Source organism: Elephantulus edwardii, unplaced genomic scaffold, assembly GCF_000299155.1.
Source record: "Elephantulus edwardii isolate Elephantulus edwardi_28Jun2011 unplaced genomic scaffold, EleEdw1.0 scaffold00001, whole genome shotgun sequence".
Classification (NCBI taxonomy): Eukaryota; Metazoa; Chordata; class Mammalia; order Macroscelidea; family Macroscelididae; genus Elephantulus; species Elephantulus edwardii.
The window spans coordinates 16117687-16135677 of record NW_006399751.1 but is presented as its reverse complement, the minus strand read 5'-3'; the positions used below and the strand labels follow the sequence as shown (position 1 = coordinate 16135677).

Sequence of the window (17991 nt, the reverse complement as noted above, 5' to 3'; positions counted from 1 at the left end):
GGGGGAGAAAATGTGCAACAATGAATAAATAAAAGGTGAAAAATGCACTTCCCTGTGACTTACAGCCTCAGAAAGCCAACAGAGTCAGCTATGAATCAGTCTGACTCAGCAGCAATGAGTGAGTGAGTGTGATCTGTTAACACACTAGTTTTTATTTGCATCTCCCTACAGACTAAACAAGGGCAATTCCTTGGAAAGGGACATCATGCTTGGAAATGTCAGTGAAGAAAAGGAAGACCTTCAATGAAATAAGACTAATACAGTGACTGCAGCTATGGATTCAAGTATGTCAAAGATGGTGGAGATGGTACAGGACAGGACAGAATTCAGGTCTGTTGTTCACAAGGTCACAATGTGTTGTAATTGACTAGATGGCACCTACCAACAAGAGTAGACTAACAGGCCTTCAGAAACTCTATGGATAATTGGAAGAACATTGTGCCAGATGAGTCCCTCAGGTTGGAAGGCACTCAAAATGTGATTAGGGAAGAGATAGCTCCTCAAAGGAGAGCCTGTAAGAATATCATTGTTGTTGTGTACTGTCATGTTGGAACCGACCCATAGCTGGCCCTCTGGTGGATTTTCAGAGGCAGTTAATTGCACGGGAGGAGATTGCCCATTCTCCCATAGAACAGCTGGTGGCCTCGAACTACATGTCTTAGGGATTGCAGCACAGCTTATTTTAGCGTTGTAGTTGTTGTTAGGTGCCATCAAGTTAAATACGACTCATAGTGACCCCAAGAACAATATCTGAACCTGTTCTATCCTGTGCCATCTTCACACTGACATATTAGAGCACACTGTGGAGGTCACCAAGTCAATTTACCTAGTCAACGGTCTTCCTCTCCTTTGCCAACCCTCTATACTTCCAAGCATCATGGTCTTTTCCAAAGAATACACACTCCCAGCAACATACTTGAAGTATCTGAGGCTGAGCACACTGGCGGCACCGTCTCCAAGGCATATTTGTTTGTTCTCTTGACTATACATGGCATGTTCAGTGGGTTTCTCCAATACCACAGCTCAAAGGCATCAATTCTTCCTCGGTTACCCTTCCATTTTAGCTTTAAGTACTGAAATACTTGGATTTCTGGCCAACATTTAATTGCAGACAATTAACCTCTCTTGAGTCTTAATTTATTGATCTATGTTGTATTGTTGTTGTTGATTGTGGTAGAGTTGAGTACAACTCATAGTGAACAAAAGGCCTTTCTATAACTATAGTCATTTGTCAAACTTCATAGAGTTTCCAGAGGCATGTTGTTTAAGAAGAGTAAGATTTATTTCACAGGATTGTCATAAAAAATTAAATGTGATAATATTATCCCTCCAGCATAGTCTGACACCAAAAAGCTTTTAATACATGTGAACTCCATTCCCATCCATTGTACTGCATGTCTCTAGAATAAGGACTTTAGAGTACCTCAGTATAAAATCATGTCCGTATTTCTGATGGCATATACTCTGCTAGAAAACCTGTGATTCAATAAAGACCTATACAGATGTGTCACACCAGAAGGATATCAGCAATCTTAATATGTGACCTGGAACTCCTTGCTTTGACAAAGGACCATTTAAGTGTCTGCGATTTGCAAAGCTAACTCCTCCAAGTAGAGAGTGGCTGTTAGGTATCACAAGCCTAGAATTTGAATCTTGGTTTTCCTACTTGCTTGTTAATATGTACATATTCTTAACTTCTCTAAATTTCAGTAATAATATTGACAATAATAACATGTTGATAAAAATAAATGACCCAGTGTAAGAATCTACACTGCAATTCCAAAAGCTCACAGTTCTAATCCACCAGTTGCTGTGGGAGAAAGATGGGCAACCTTCTCCCATGAGATTTACTGCCTCTGAAAACTTGCTGGAGGGTCAGCTATGGGCTGGTTCTGATGCAACAACAATAACAACAATGCTGATAACAATCATAAATGGTATATACTTTCAGGAAGGTTAAAGAAAACAATCCATGGAATAGTACAGTGTCTGATACACATACAGGGTATGTATAAGCTAACAAATCCAGGTTTCACCATCATTATTATCTAGCAAGGACTTATTTTCTGTTTTTCCTCTTTAATTAATAGTTAATTTTAAAAACAGTATTTTACTGAGTTAAGGGAATTTTTCCCCTACCACCCACAGATACAGCATAATCCTGTGAAATCTCACTCATAAAGCCCTTGGCCTTATATAATTATAAAAAAGAAGTCTCCTCCAAAATTGAGGACAGCTAAAGTGAAATACAAACACAATCATAGTCATGTTAAAACACGTAGTGGGAAAATTCAAGACAACAAAAACTTTAATAGAGGTCAAATGGGGGAATTCTAGAAACTACTTTCTACGGTGTATGCCAGAGAAGGCCTGGGCAGGGAACTCGGCATGTTTTCCTTTATTTGCACAAGGTTACAGAGTAATTTTGAGACTACATGTCATCAGGTTCATTCTTCAAACCTTTCTTGAGCACCTTCCACGTGAAAGGAACTGAAAGGGATGTATTCAAAGATAAAAATAGGATAACCCCACCCGAAAGATTATCTGCTTGGGAAGATGGGATACTCCAACTAGTGTACCACGAAACAGATGGGGAACCATGGTGTAAGATGTCACATGCAAGATGACGTGAGAATTCAAAGACTAATCACCTATTCCTGGAGGGGTAAGAACAACTAATTCAGAAAGCTGCCAGGAGATGATATGTGCAAAAGTGCCCACCCCCTTTCTGTGATGGAGCTTCTATCACAGACTCCTATAACATTCTGCAAAGCCTTTCCTATGCTTCATGATAACTTACAGAAGGTATCTATTCATCTGACTCACTGGGTGAGGGTAGGAATAGAACAGTCACAAAATCTGAAACCAGAGTTTTGGGTTCAAATCTAATTCTATCCCTTCTTTCTTACACAACCCTGATCAATTCACCTAATTATTCTGTGCCTCAGTCTACTAATCTGTAAAATATGAGTAAAACTAATACCAATAAATCAATCTAAGAGCTTCTAACAGTGGTTGGCATAAAATCAGTGCTACAGACAACAAATATTTAGCAAGTAATTGTGAAGACCATGGCTTAGATCAGGCATATTTTAGTCTCTAGACTGACATCATTGCTCTTTAGCACTTTGGAGAGGTCCCTGACAGCAAGTGTTTCCTTGGAGGCAAGGATTTTGAAGTCTCATCTCACAGACTTTGGGCATGTAGCCTTGGGAGACAAGTCCTTGGAGAAGGATGTCACACTTGGAAGGGTGGAGGGACAGCACAGGAAAGGAAGACCCCAGATGAGAAGAATTGATACAGTAACTGGGGCAATGGGGTTAGGTGTGTCAGACTCTGTGAGACTGGCTCAGGACAGAGTAGGCTTCAGAGTTATTGTATTGAGAGTCGCTATGAGTCATGGGCAATTTGATGGCACATAACAACAACAGACAACAAAATGCTACATGAAGTGTTAACTTTTATCATGATTAGTACAGTGACATTCACACAGCAGGCATTAAAAAACCGGGTTGATCATTAAATTAATGAAAACACAAGAAGATGATCTTGGACCCACATTTCATAACCTTAAAGAGTTAAGTAAGAAAACATTCCTCTTAAGAATAATTTATTTTCCTAGGTAAATCAGACTTTCAAACTGGTCTCTAGCGCCATGCTGCCCACCAAAAAGAGTTTTTAAATAGGAGGTCTTATCACACATTCCACACTACCGCTCACCAAATCCCAGCCAACATCTTCTGTAGAACCAGCTTATGTATTCTTCTAGGTGGTATAGCACTGGTCTGTGCATTGCTGTACAGAGGTAACTCATGGTTGCTGTGATGTTAAACACTGTGACACTCATATGCCCAATGCGATAATGGGTATCCATGGTGGACAGTGCTTGGTGGAGCTTCCCGATTAAAACAAGCTTGGAAGCAGGATGGCATCCACTTCCGAAATGGCTTGCCTCCAGAAACTCTACGAAGAGTGTCAGGTCTTTCATTCATAGGGTCGCTATGAGATGTCTATGACTCAACAGCACTTAACAACAGTTAAATCAATGTAAATTTAAAAAAATGAATTGCGAGAAATAAAATGGAAAAAAAAAAAAAGAAAAAAAGTGATTCTAAAGACACCTCAGAAAGGACACTTGTTTACATTCTGTATCTGAGCGCAGCCTTGTTCCACCAGTGAGGGGCAGGCATGTGGAACAGCTCAGATTGGTTTAACAGCTTCCACATGTCACCTAACTATCACAAAAGTGTGACCAAGTATTGATTTGTGGGTTATGAATCAGTATTAGCATGTAGGAGAATTATATACAGACACTGGTAGTAATAAAGAATATATATATAAAAAATCAAAACAACCCAATAATATATTTCCTATATAATCATGTCAATGCTAGAAATCAGTCTAGAACTGGAAAACCTGGGGAAATTACTTTATATTATTTAATAGCTGCTGCTATTATAGTAAACAGAAAAAGGTATTTATTCCCTTTATATAATCTGGAAGCAAAGCATTTCTTAAAAACATACTAACAAACAAACCAGAACCTCAGGACTGGAAGAAAACCGATTTATTTCTTGGAAGGTAGAAGCTAGGCCCTTTAGTGAAAGTGCTTACCACTAAACCAAGTGCTGTGAAAAGTGACACAGTCACATCCAGACACATCACATGCATTTCTCAAATATTCTTTAGGTTATTTTAGTTCACTGGAAGCCAGTCACTTTAAAAGGACGAGCATGGGGATCACAGGGAGTTATACTTACTTTAGTTAAGGTGTCGAGCTTAGCTAAAAATCGTATTAAAGTCTTTATGCCAGAAAGACACAGATCAGGCTAAAATGATAAGCTTTAAGCCCCAACTCATAATCCATCTTGTCCAAAAAGCAGGAGGTCTATATTGTGAAGCATTCTAAAGCAAAGTCAGCAGCAGCTCTGGGGCCAGCGAGCCAACCAGCCCACACTCAGACAATTTACAGTGCTTGAACCTTCACTGAAGTTTAAACTGAAACCTCCAAATTCTTCTTTGGAAGAAAAAGGCATTTTTGAATAGTCATATTACACACACAATCTAGATAATGGATTAAACATCAAAATTTTTCTAAAAGATATGAGAAAAACCTTGCTTTTAAGAACACATTACTTTTCTTGAGGACTAGGGGTAAATCACAACCTCTCTTCTGAAGCAAGGGAGCTCTGGTGGTTTAGTGATAAGGAATTTCACTGCCAACTCAAAGGTCCATGGTCGAATCCTCCAGCTGCTCCATGGGTGAAAGATGTGATACACTGCTGTTGAAAGCCCGCTGGGGGATCAGTTACGGGTCAGTTCCAACTTGACAACACATGACAACAACGACTCCTGAAGCATGGCAGGGAAAGGAGAGCTGGGATGACAGGACGAGAGCACCCCCTGTACCCTCACACACACACTCCAGGAGTCTTTTAGCTATGAATACAAAATGACTTGCTCCTTCTCACAGAGTTCCCATGTACCCACACATCTGATTTAAAGACATTTATTTTGCAAGTGAGCTGTTTACCTTTACCTTGTTGTGGTGCTCAAGTATTCTATCTAGAAGTTCCTTATCTGACATATAATTACCAAATATTTTTTCCCAGTCTGTGGCTTCCCTTTTTACCCTGTTGGAGAAGGTTTTGAATGTGCATAAGGATTTTATTCTTAGACGTTCCCATTCATCTATTTTATCTTCTCCTGATTGTAAGTTTTTTAGGATACTTGGAAGACTGTTCATGTTGTGGATTAGGATGTCTAGAGTTCTTCCAAGCTTTTCTCTAGTGAAGTTTATAGTCCTTGGTTTTAGTGCTAGGTCCTTGATCCATTTTGAGTTGTTTTTTTGTGTATGGTGTGAGGTGTGGGTCTTGTTTGAGTTTTCTGCAGATGGTTTTCCAATTTTGCCAACACCATTTGTTACAAAGGCTGTTGTTTTCCCACTTAACTGATTTCAGTTCACCAGAAGTAGATGGGCTGATTTCTGGATTCTCAATTCTATTCCTTTGATCTATGTGTTTGTCATTGTACCAGTATCATGCAAGATATGAATAGACACTTCACCAAAGAAGACATTCAGATGGCAAATAAACACATGAATGTTCAAAATCCCTAGCGCTAAGATGCAAATCAAAACAATTATGAGATATCATCTCACCCCAGTGAGAACAGAAAAATTCAACAGAGCAGTAAAATGCTGGTGAGGTTGTGGAGAAACTGGAACCCTTATTTACTGTTGGTGGGAGTGTAAAATGGTGCAACCACTACGGAAAGCAGTACGGTGCTTTCTCAAAAAGTTGGAAATACGAATAAGCAAAGCACTCCTTAAAAATAGAAAAAAGGTAAGAGGCATCTCACTCGCTGATTTAAAATCCTACTACACTGCCATGGTAATCAAGAGAGCATGGTACTGGTACAATGAGAGACACATAGATCAATGGACTAGAAACTGAGAACCCGGAAATCAGCCCATCTGTTTATGGTCAACTGATTTTTGACAAGGAGATGAAATCAGTTAGGTGGGGAAATGACAGCCTTTTTAACATACGGTGTTGGCAAAATTGGAAAACTATCTGCAGAAGAATTAAACAAGATCCCCACCTCACTCCATATACAAAAACCAACTCAAGGTGGATCATAGACCTAGGACTGAAACCAAGGACTGTAAACTTCATTCAAGAAAAGCTTGGAAGAACTTTAGTAGTCCTAATCCACAACATAAAGAGTCTTCCAAGTATTCTGAAAAATCTACAACCAGGAGAAGATAAAATAGATGAATGGGACCTTCTAAGAATCAAATCCCTATGCGCATCCAGAAACTTCTGTAACAGGGTATAAAGGGAAGCGACAGACTGGGAAAAAGTGTTTGGTAATGACATGTCAGATAAGGGACTTATATCTAGAATTTATAAAATACTTGAGCACCACAACAAGATAAAGGTAAATCATCCAATTGAAAAGTGGGCACAGGATATGAACAGACACTTCACCAAGGAAGACATTCAGATGGCCAACAAACACATGAAGAAATGTTCAAAATCCCTAGCTCTGAGAGAGATGCAAATCAAGACAACCATGAGATACCATCTCACCTCAGTAAGAATAGCAAAATTTAACAGAACAGCAAGCAACAAATGCTGGCGAGGTTGTGGAGAGACTGGAACCCTTATTCACTGTTAGTGGGAGTGTAAAATGGTGCAACCACTATGGAAAGTGATGTGGCACTTTCTCAAAAAGTTGCAAATAAAGATCCATTTGGCCCAGCAATTCCAGTACTAGTAATATACCCTAAAGAGACCATAAATGGCACCCAAGTAGATATATGCATACCCATGTTTATTGCAGCTTTGTTTACAATAGCAAGGAGTTGGAAACAACCTAAATGCCCATTAACAAACGAATGGGTAGAGAAGCTGTGGTTTATTCGCACAATGAAATATTATGCTGCATTGAAAAACAAGGAACTCATGCAATATTATTCAAAATGGGTGACCCTGGAGGACATTATGCTGAGTGAGGTATCTCAGTCACAAAGGAACAAATGCTATATGGTGCCACTGTTGTAGAATGAGGCTGACATTGAGGTGGGGGTAAGACTGAGAAAAACTGGATGAAATAAGTTTATGGCATTGAAGTCTGGGGGAGAGAATAGTTTAAAAGTATTATATTTTAGGGCATTATGTTTATCGTAGGAGTATGCAATGAGGGTTGCAGAGTGGATTATATTTGGGGCTGGGGGTGTGGTTGGGGGATGTGTGTGTGTGTGGGGGTGGATTGTGTACCAATGAGGGAGTTTTTCTTTTGCTTTTCCAGGAGAGGAGCAAACAGGGGAATGGGGGGAGTGGGGAGAAAGGTGCAACAATGAATGAATGGAATTCCAAAATCTCTGTAGATGTTCATGGAAATGAAAAATAAATAGATAAATAAATAAATAATTTTTTTTTAAAAAAGTTGGAAATAGAAATACCATTTGATCCAGCAAATCTACTACTGGGTATGTGCTCTACAGAAACCAGAACTGTCCCCCAAGCAGATATATTCACACCCATATTTATCATTGCTTTGTTCACAGTAGCAAAGAGTTGGGGGAAAATCCAAGATCCCATCAACAAATGAATGGATAGAGAAGCTCTGGTATATTCATACAATAGAATATTATGCAGCACTGAAAAACAAAGAATTAATGAACTATTGTACAAAATGAGTGACCATGGAGGACATTATGCTGAGTGAAATATCGCTGTCACAAATACTGCATAATACCACTATTATAAAACAGGATTTATATGGGGGTTGGGGAAAACTAGGAATAGAGGGGATAAATAATGTGCATGGCAATGAAACAGATGAGGGAGAGAACTGTATAAAAGGAATATATGATTAGGTGTTATTGGCATGACAAGAGCCCAGAAGAAGAGCTGCATAGTAAAGTGGTCTGGAGGGGAGGGGGGCGCTGTATAACAATGAAAGAACTTTTTTTCCCAAAGAAAAAAGCAAACTGGGGGGGAGGGACAAGGAGAAAAATGTACAACAATGAGTGAATGGAAATCCAAGTTCTTTATAAACTTTCATTAAAATATCAATTTTTTTAAAAAGGCATCTTAGAAACAGATCTTTTTTTGCAACCCAAGGAGTCTCTGTACCTACAAGTAATACCACCAGCTCCTTCCTGAAGTCTTTACTGGACCCATCTATGCCTTTCTTTGAAGGCTTTAAATGTATTATGTCATTTTCTCTTCCTCACCTTTAGTCAAGTGGCACATGTCTGTACAAGTGAATAAACCAAGGTGTGTCACTCAATGCCTGGGAGAGGTGGAGAGCAACGACTCTGGACCCAGGCAGCCTGGGGCACAAATATGACTCAGTCACTTCCTTTCTCTGTGACACGGCAACAGTTACTGTACCATTCAGGACCTTAGCTGTTTACCTGAAAAGGGTAACAATACTGCCTTGTCAGGTTTTGGGAGGAGCATATTGACATAAAAAACTTACAGAGTTCCTGGTTCATGAAGGGGGGGAAATATACCCCATTTGTGTTGAGTTGATCCTAATTCACAGTGACCCTATGGGATACAGCAGAACTGCCGTACAAGGGTCTTAAGGCTGTAAAGCTTTACAGAAACAATCTTGTTCCTGGACTGGCCGATGGGATTGAACTGCTGACCAATCTATTCACAGCTGAATGGTTTACCACTACACCACCAGTGCTCACAAACCTTATCAAATCAAACCTACTGAGTCAAGTTGGCTCCTCGTCACTGCAGCCCTCCACTGGGTTTCTGTTAATAGATAGACTGTCTTGTCTTTCTCCTTCAGAGTGGTACGTAACGCAAACTGTCAATCTCTCAGTTAGTAGTAGTCCAGCACATGACCCATGACCCCACCATTGTTCCTACCAGAGCTCACTTAAAGGCAAACAATCAAAAAGAAAGCCACAACCCTAGGCTGATTCTGACCCATGGTGACCCCCCACTGGGTTCCCAAGGCTCTGAGTCATTAGGCTTTAAGTGGGAGGCTGTGCCCTATGTTTCTCCTGTGTACTGACTGGTGGTTCGAACCGCCAACCTTTCAATCAGCAGCTGAACATGTAACCCACAGTACCCCCAGACTTATTCTAGCAATCATAGTAGGTACTAAGGAAGGGCTAAGTAAAAGTAAAACCTTAGCTGAGGAAAACCTTATAAAAACTAAGTTTCCTTGTTTTAATATCTATCTTACTCATGTAATCTTCTGAGTAAGCCAGGCTTCTTGGGAGAGGCATCTAAACGTGCAGATGTGATCACTCTGACAGTAACACACTTCTCATCACAAATGAATCAATAAATCTATAAAATCTAGATTCTAAGCCAACAAGACGGAGGCCCAGGCCTTCACACACTTTATGAAGTTGCTTTGTGATCTTCTAGCCATCTTCTCCCAGCAATGGCACCACTTTTTATCCAAGTCTGTGTATAAGGTGACAATGAGGGAGAAGCAAGCACCTCGGCCTAACAAAGTTTTTCTCTTATCAGTTGAAATTGGTGAAAAGTTACAGGTAGAAGGCCATCAAGAGAAAAGAGAATGCATTGCCAACCAGCTCCCCTTGCACCTCTCTGCCCCACACACTGCTTCAGAGCTAGAGATCTGCTTGGGCAGGTTTCACTTGAAAGAGAAAGTGCAATGTCTCACCTCACAAAGGGCCTTCAGTCTTCCCTGGAGGGGCAGAGCTAAGGGACAAAAGCCATAAGCAGCCCACAACACATTAGGGCCCCTCTCCAGCAACTTCCCCGAGTTACCTTGCCCTGATGATCATGTTTCATTTCCCAGCCCCTCGGCAGCTCCAGCTGTTTGTTCGCAAACATGTTGAGGAATCCTACAAGGTCCCGGTTGTGCTGGTAACGTTCAAAGTGGTGGGTGTCCCGCCGGACTTTGGTGATCATGTGCTTCAAACACGTGTTATTTGTAAACATGCGGTAGGCACTCTGCAGAGAAGGGTGGAGAACCAAGGTTAACCTGTGAGTGACACACAAGAGCACATTACAGACCGTATGCTCGTGTCTGGTCTTCTGAGGGGCATACATTCCATGTTATGTAACAGGAGGTTTGTTCAGACCCTAGAGCAATGAGCTTTTATTCAGTTTCATAAATGTTTGAAGTAGGGGCTCCTTGAGGGACTACCAGGAAGAGAAATGACTACCTGGAAAAAGAAATTAACATCCGTTAACATGTCACAGAGGTCTGAGGGGTGTTGTTCTCCAAACATAACCTGAACTATCATATTGACTGACCACCATTGTACATACACTTTTTGTGCCATATCTTCTGGTACTTGTTCCCTATCAAATTAAAAGAAAAGAAGTAGTAAAACTACCTGGAATCACATCAACCTGAGTTTTCTGATTATAAAAAGTTTTGAGGTCCTTGGTTCTTTTATACAAGAGAACTGGATTCAATTCCCAGTGTACAGCCACCATCTATTTGTAAAGGTGGCGAATGTGTTGCTATGATGTTAAACAGGTTTCAGAGACTCCCTTAGGGTGGAGATTAACCAGGAAGAAAGCCTGGGGATACACTTTTGCAGACCAGCCAAGGAAAACGCTATGGATCACCATGATCTGATTCTTAAGTGTTGACAGGAATGCTGCAGAACCGGCCCCCTTCTGTCTCCACTAAACAAAGGTATTCACAGCCATTCCATGACAGCTGACAACAATAGCAACTCCAAGTTGACAGCCTGAATGAAAGGAAATTTCATCAACCGTGGCTATGGTGAGGTCCAAAGTGAGCACACAGGTCTGTGCAGATGCTTTTGGCAGTTGTAAGGTGCCGCTGGGTCAAATACAACTCACAGCAACCATGAACAGCCAACCTGAGCCCTGCCCTATCCCGTGCCATTCTCAACATCTCTGACACGCTGCAACTCAAGGCTGAAGTCACTGTGTCGATCCATCTCACTGGAGATCTTCTTCCTCTCCTCTGATCATCCATCTTTCTAAGCATGACGTCCCTTTCCAAGGAATAGCCTCACCTAGCTAATGTCTAAAGCATGAAAGATAAAGCTTCTCCATCCTTGTCTCTAAGGAGCACTCTGGCTTACTTTTTCTAAGACATACTTGGTTTTTGAGCAGCCCATGGGATATTTAGTACTTTCAGAGAACAAGAAAATGAGACAGCAACACAATGAAATCTAAGAAGGAGCAAGAGGTTGTCAGAAACAAATTTTAGCCGACAGGTTAGCCTGCATGTGACCTTAAGACTGAAGTATAATTATTAAGAAGTGTGTGCTTTCCTAAGCAAGAGACCAACCGTTTTCAGCAGTTCAAATATACCTGCTGCTCTTTGAGAGAAGTACAAACAGTCTTTTCTCCTGAAAAAATCAATGGAAATTTGATACAGGGGTGCTATGAAAAGTTAGCATTGGTAACCAAATTTATTCAGAAATTATCTTTGGAGGTACTATATTTATTTTATTAAACATTTATTTTCTCAGACTATTTGAACTTCTGTTTTAAACATTTATTTTCTCAGACTATTTGAACTTCTGTTTTAAACATTTATTTTCTCAGAATAACGTTTATTACTTCTGATCATTATTTCTAGCTTTAATTATTGGAAGAAAGTGCTAAGGAATTTAAACCTAGACTCTAGTTTTCTCAAATGAAAAATGAAGGCAAAGCACTTGAGCTGTCACATCTGGAAGTAGGTTTAAATATTTAGGTTTTACAGGTGTCATACAAAATGACTTATTTTTATTTACAGATAGATTTAAAAGAAAGAATACTCTGTAATATGTTAAATATTGAATTATAATTAAGGTACTTAAACGATGTTACTTTTTACAGAAAACATTCAAGAATATTTTAGTAGTTAGTGTGCTGTTATCCTTGTCACAACTGTTTTTCAATTTTTAAATAATTGATAATTTTCAATATGATTCACTACAAATGCATTAAAATTGTGTCGTTTTTACTATTGCGAATAATGCTTAATTAAACAATTTTATCTGTTAAATAAATAAAAATTTTTAAAAAGTCTGTGTGCTTTCTTCACAGGACCCTACACTGTTGACACAATTCACATAAGCCATTCCCAGAATATAGGTCTGAGACCACACTGGTTTATGAGGCAATAGTAATGAGTCTTCAAATTGTATTCCCTAATAATGTATCTTTGTGGTAAATTATTATGGGATAATTCTGTGGGAGAAATCATTACATTAACTGTTGCTCTATATGATTAAACCTTTTGGCCCCGTTCACTTGCCTGCCCCACCAATTAAACTAAGTAAATGGGCCACTTTCTGATTCTTTATTTAGAGCACCAGAAGTGCTCCTCAGTCTGGAGGAGAAAAGCAGCCCTTCATCAAGGAAAGGACTCATGGCAATTAGGTCCCAGCCTCAGGCTTCAACTCATCCTAAGCAATTTCCCAAGGTTGGACAATTTTGAAGCACAGAAGTCTTCAAGTTGGTCCCATAATTAATTATCCCCTTTCATCTTCTTCTTTGCCCACAATGAGACATGTAATGTAGTGCCAAGTTCAACTGCTCTTTAAAAAATCATATATGCAAGTAAATTAAGTGCAAGAGAGATTCTCCTCATTAGTAACTATCAAACAACTTTTGGAATCAAAGTCTTTCAAGTTTGAATAATATAGAAAGGGTTGTTAGGATCTATATCTAAAATGCTTAAAGCAAACAGGAACAATCTTCCAGAGAGCTTCCTTACATAAAGAAAAACAATTTTGAATATTCAAAATATATAGTTCAGGAAGGATATCTATTCTCTAGTTCATACGGAAATATGATGAGGGTTCTAGTTCCAGCTCTGATACTCAAGGGCCAAGACAGAGGCAGTTACCTAAGCTAAATTGGCTCAACTGTAAAGATGGGATAAGATCAGCTTTCCCGCTTCCTTCACAGGAGCTGAAGACTCAAATCCCATGAGACAAAGGGTGAGAAAGTACTTTGAAGAGTTAAAAAATAATGATAAAAACACCATGTATTAATAGAAGTAAAAGATTATATAGAAGTGTAATGTTGGAGCAAATGAATGCTGTTTTTTGTTGTACTGAGACAATCCTTTTTCATTCCTGACTTACAATGCCCTCACTCGACAGAACAGCATAAGCATTCCTAAGCTGTAAACTTTACCAGGCCTTTTCTCCTATGGACCAAATAGGCTAAACCACTGACCTCTCTTAACCAACCAAAGTACTTAACCACTGTGTCACCAGGGCCCCTTAAGAGAATATATACCAGTAACAAATAATAAAATTGTTTTCTACTTTTAATCTTTGAAGATGGTATGCAAGATTCTCAGTCTTTATTAACTAAAGAAAGGTTTCAAGTGCATGGATTTTGAGCATGATGGAGACCAATGAGCTTGGGCGTGATGAAGATCTTCCTGTGAGCACGATACAGCAGAGGGCAAGGTTCAGATCTATGGTTCTAGTCCCTACGAGTCCTAGAGGATTCAAGGGCACAAAGGAAGGTCTCATAACCATTCACTACTTTGTGATAAGCCCTTTGGTGAGGCCCAAGGATACACAGATGAACTAAGCAAAGATGCTCAAAAAGATGCAAAGGAAAGTTATGGATGGAGATGGGAAGGGGTAGGTTCAATGGAGGGAAAATATGGGGGTGGGGGGAGGAATAGACTACCATGCGTGGAGATCTTGAAACAAACTGAGACAGACTTGCAGACAGAGCTAAGAAGGAGCATGGTCTCAAAAGTGGAGAAACTCAAGATTAGAGTGAATGAGGAATTTCATCTTCATGGAAGGTGGCATAGGTAGATTTTTTAAGGAAAGAGTTTGCATGGACAAAATTAATAGTTAAGAGAAATATCTCTCTATTTTCTCTGGAGTTGAGTGACTCAAACTGGGGAGGATCATCTTCTGTGTTTGTATTTTGGTCTCAGAGAAAAAGAAACAATAAATGGGTTCAGGTATACCAGAGATAGTGAGGTTGGCACAAGGACAGGATTCAGATCTGTTGTTCGTAGGCTTGCTATGAGTCATCCTCAACTCGATGGCACTTACTAACGACAACAACAGAAATAATAACCAAATCCTAACTTATTATGGGAAATGGCTTTGGAAGAAATTTTCTCACAACCAGAAGAGGGCAGTAGAAATTATCTTAAAACAACCATAATGCAAAAAAATAAAAAAATAAAACATTTTCCAAGGTTTTTTTTAACAGCAATGATAACCATATGCCCACCAATTCTGTTCTTTTCAGTAAAGATGATTAGGTAGACTGACTGCTATTAAAGGATATCTCTTTTTCATGACTATCGTTCAATACAAACTGACATCCTCAAATAATGAAAATAAAATGAAAGCTTTTAAAGAAAATATAGCCTTTTATATGTTGGAATTTTTCAATAATATACACAGGAAGCATTTATAGATTCAAATACTCAAAACAAAATAAAAAAAGTTTATAAAGTAGCTCTTAAAATACTAAGGCCAAAGAAAAGAATTTTATTTTGTAACATTTTAATAAATGTAGGAAAAAGAAATTCCAGTAATTGAAGCTCTCTAAAAAAAAGTTACTTTCTCCCTAAATTCTTACCTTGTGACCACTAGCAAGAAAAATTTACTTACTTAATTTCTGTCATAAATAAATCAAGGAGGTTGTGCTGCTAACCCAAGACTTCTTGACTCAAAACAGTTTTTCTACACTAGTCAATTTACCGGAGAAAGATGGGCAATCTCCTTCTGATTTGATTTACAGTCTCTGAATTCAATCGAGGGTTGTTAGAAACTGGACCTGACTCAATGCTTGTGAGGTGGTCTGTTTTGTTGTTTTTAAAATAAAAATTAAAATCTTCTAGAAGGCATGGGACTCTGGTAGCCTAACCAGAAGACACTGTGCTGCAATACCAAAGGCCGGTGGTTCAAATCTACCAGCTGCTCCATGGGAGAAAGGTGGCCAATTTTCCTATCAGCTGGTTTACTGCTTCTGAACCAGCCGCCTCCGCCACCCCCAGGGGGTTCAGCTATGAGCCAGTTCTGGCTTGACAGCACGTAAGCAAAAGGCATATAGCACAGATCACCTTTTTAGGCTAGTAATGAATGGAATTCAAGTAGGACTAAAATGAAGGAGCTTTAGGAAGAAGTACTTTAAAATAAAACAAAAGAAAGGCTTTCCCAACAAATGAAGCTTTAAGTCATCTCCAATTAGAGGAAAAGGAAACATAAAAAACCCCCACAGCATGCAAATAAAATAAGAAAAAGAATTCTGGAAAGTACACAGTATTTTCAAATTGTTAAAACTAGTTACCAAAAGTTCAGAGGAGTTATAACTGCAACAAAGGTAATGAGGCTATTTAGTGCATATTATACCAGGAATTATTAGATTATTATATCATTAGATCATTATATCAGGAATTCCCAAATCCTAGACCAATTGTATTAAAATGACTTAAGGAGTATAAATGAGAAAAAGATACAGACTCCTAAGATGCTTGAAATGAATAAATCAGAGTATCTAAGATTTGGGGACCAAAAGTACACAAATATTTATTTAAAGTTTACCAAACAGATCCTTGTACAACAGGTGCCACTGTAGCATTATTCACAATAGTCTAAAGATGAAAATAACCCTAATGTCCATCAACATATGAACAGATAAATAAAACATGATATATTCATATAAACTCAGCAATAATGATTACACTGCTGTAGAGTCTGAATTGACTCAGTTGGTCCTCCAGCAGATTTTCAGAGGCTGTAAACTGCATGGGAAGAGACTACCTTTCTCCTGTGGAGTGACTGATGAATTTGAATCACCACGTGAGCTTTTCACTTCCCACTGGCTACACCAGCAGAGCTCATATGAATTGGTTACAAGAGACAAAGTTCTAAAGCATGCAACAAAATATATAGATGAACCTTAACACATTGAGTAAAATAAATAAAAAAAGAACAAATGCTGTAAGTTTGCTATAGTTAAATGCATAGAGAGGGAAGTATATATTAGTAATTATCTAGGAGTAGAAAGAGAAACAATTCTTGATTACAAGGTGCTGAAGTTTTATTAAGGGTGATGAAAAACTCTTGAAAATGGATAGAAGGGATGATTCATATCCATAGCAAATGCAATTAATACCATTAATTGTACAGTTACAATAATGTAAATGGCTGTAAAAAGACATATATCAAAGCCTCTCATAGAAACTGACTCACGGCTGGCCAGTCAGCAAGTTTCTGGGAACCTGTAAATCACATAGGAGGTAATGCTCACTTTTCTCTCACAGAGCAGCTGGTGGATTTGAACTGCTATGAAATGGCTCTGGTAGCTTTGGGTCCCACTAACTTCTCGGCTCCGTGCGGGAAAGCCTCTCAGGTTTGAAAGTCATAGGGTGAGATAATAGGAATGTCTCAGTTGAAAAAAACAAAACACCACTGCAAACCGAAAAGCAAAACACTAGAAGGCAATTATTTTATTATAAAAATATTTTGTTATTGAATTGCAAAATTGTGTACGAATGACATCTGTATTATACAATGTTTGTGAATACTAAATATTAAAAATTGTGTACCTTAATTTAAAAAAAAAGGTGTGACCCTTGGGTTATCAGTGCATCATCATGGTAGGGACTAGATCATCAGAGCTCCTCTCATGGTAAGGAGCTCTGGTGGCCTCATGGTAAGATGTGCTACCAATCCCAAAACACATGGTTCAAATACACCAGCAGCTTCAAGAGAGAAAGACAGGCAATCTCCTCCCACATGATTTACAGCCTCTGAAACCTGCTTAGAGGGCAAGTACAATGAGTTGGTACAAACTTCACAGCCTATGACAACTACACACATACATAAAATCTACAATATTTTTATAAAAGCATTTTGAGTTTAAAAACCATTACCTATTGTCATCTATCACACTTAATGATTTTTAGTCCTTCTACTTGAAACAGACTCTGAAGTTTGGCGTTGCATTGTTTTTGACAAGAAACAGATTGGCCCGATTTGAGAAAGCTTAATGGAAAGAGATAATAGCGAAGAGGCATATTGCAGGTACACAGGAAAAGCCGTCAGGAGGAGGTGCTGGGGGGACAGAGAGAGCGCGCCACTGGGTAGAGGGGAAGCCTGGAAGCTGCGCACCACCAGAAGTCACCTCAGATAATAGCTAATAGCAACAGCTATATTGCAGGTACACAGGAAAAGCCGTCGGGAGTAGGTGCTGGGGGGACACGGAGAGTGCGCCCCTGGGCAGAGGGGAAGCCTGGAAGCTGCGCACCAGAAGAAGTCACCTCAGATAATAGTGAAGAGGCATACTGCAGGTACACAGGAAAAGCCGTCGGGCCCTTGGGCCTGCGGCCCTCAAGCCACAAAGGAAAACATAATCTACACAGGAGATAGAATGATTGAATTTTGTAAAATCAATGACTTATTCATTGCAAATACATTTTATAAGAGACACAAACGCAGGTCATACACATGGATGTCACCTGATGGTATGCATAGGAATCAGATCGACTACATCTGCGGAAGGAACC

General features: G+C 39.3%; 1 protein-coding gene across 1 annotated transcript in view; it reads right to left on the bottom strand.

Annotated features, from left to right (window-relative positions):
* HECW2 (HECT, C2 and WW domain containing E3 ubiquitin protein ligase 2) overlaps nucleotides 1–17991 on the bottom strand; it is a 328392-nt gene that overhangs the window by 140020 nt on the left and 170381 nt on the right. The window contains exon 13 of the mRNA XM_006878743.1: nucleotides 10278–10463. Within this exon, the coding sequence (XP_006878805.1) occupies nucleotides 10278–10463 (186 nt within the window). The remainder of the gene's footprint in view (nucleotides 1–10277; nucleotides 10464–17991) is intronic.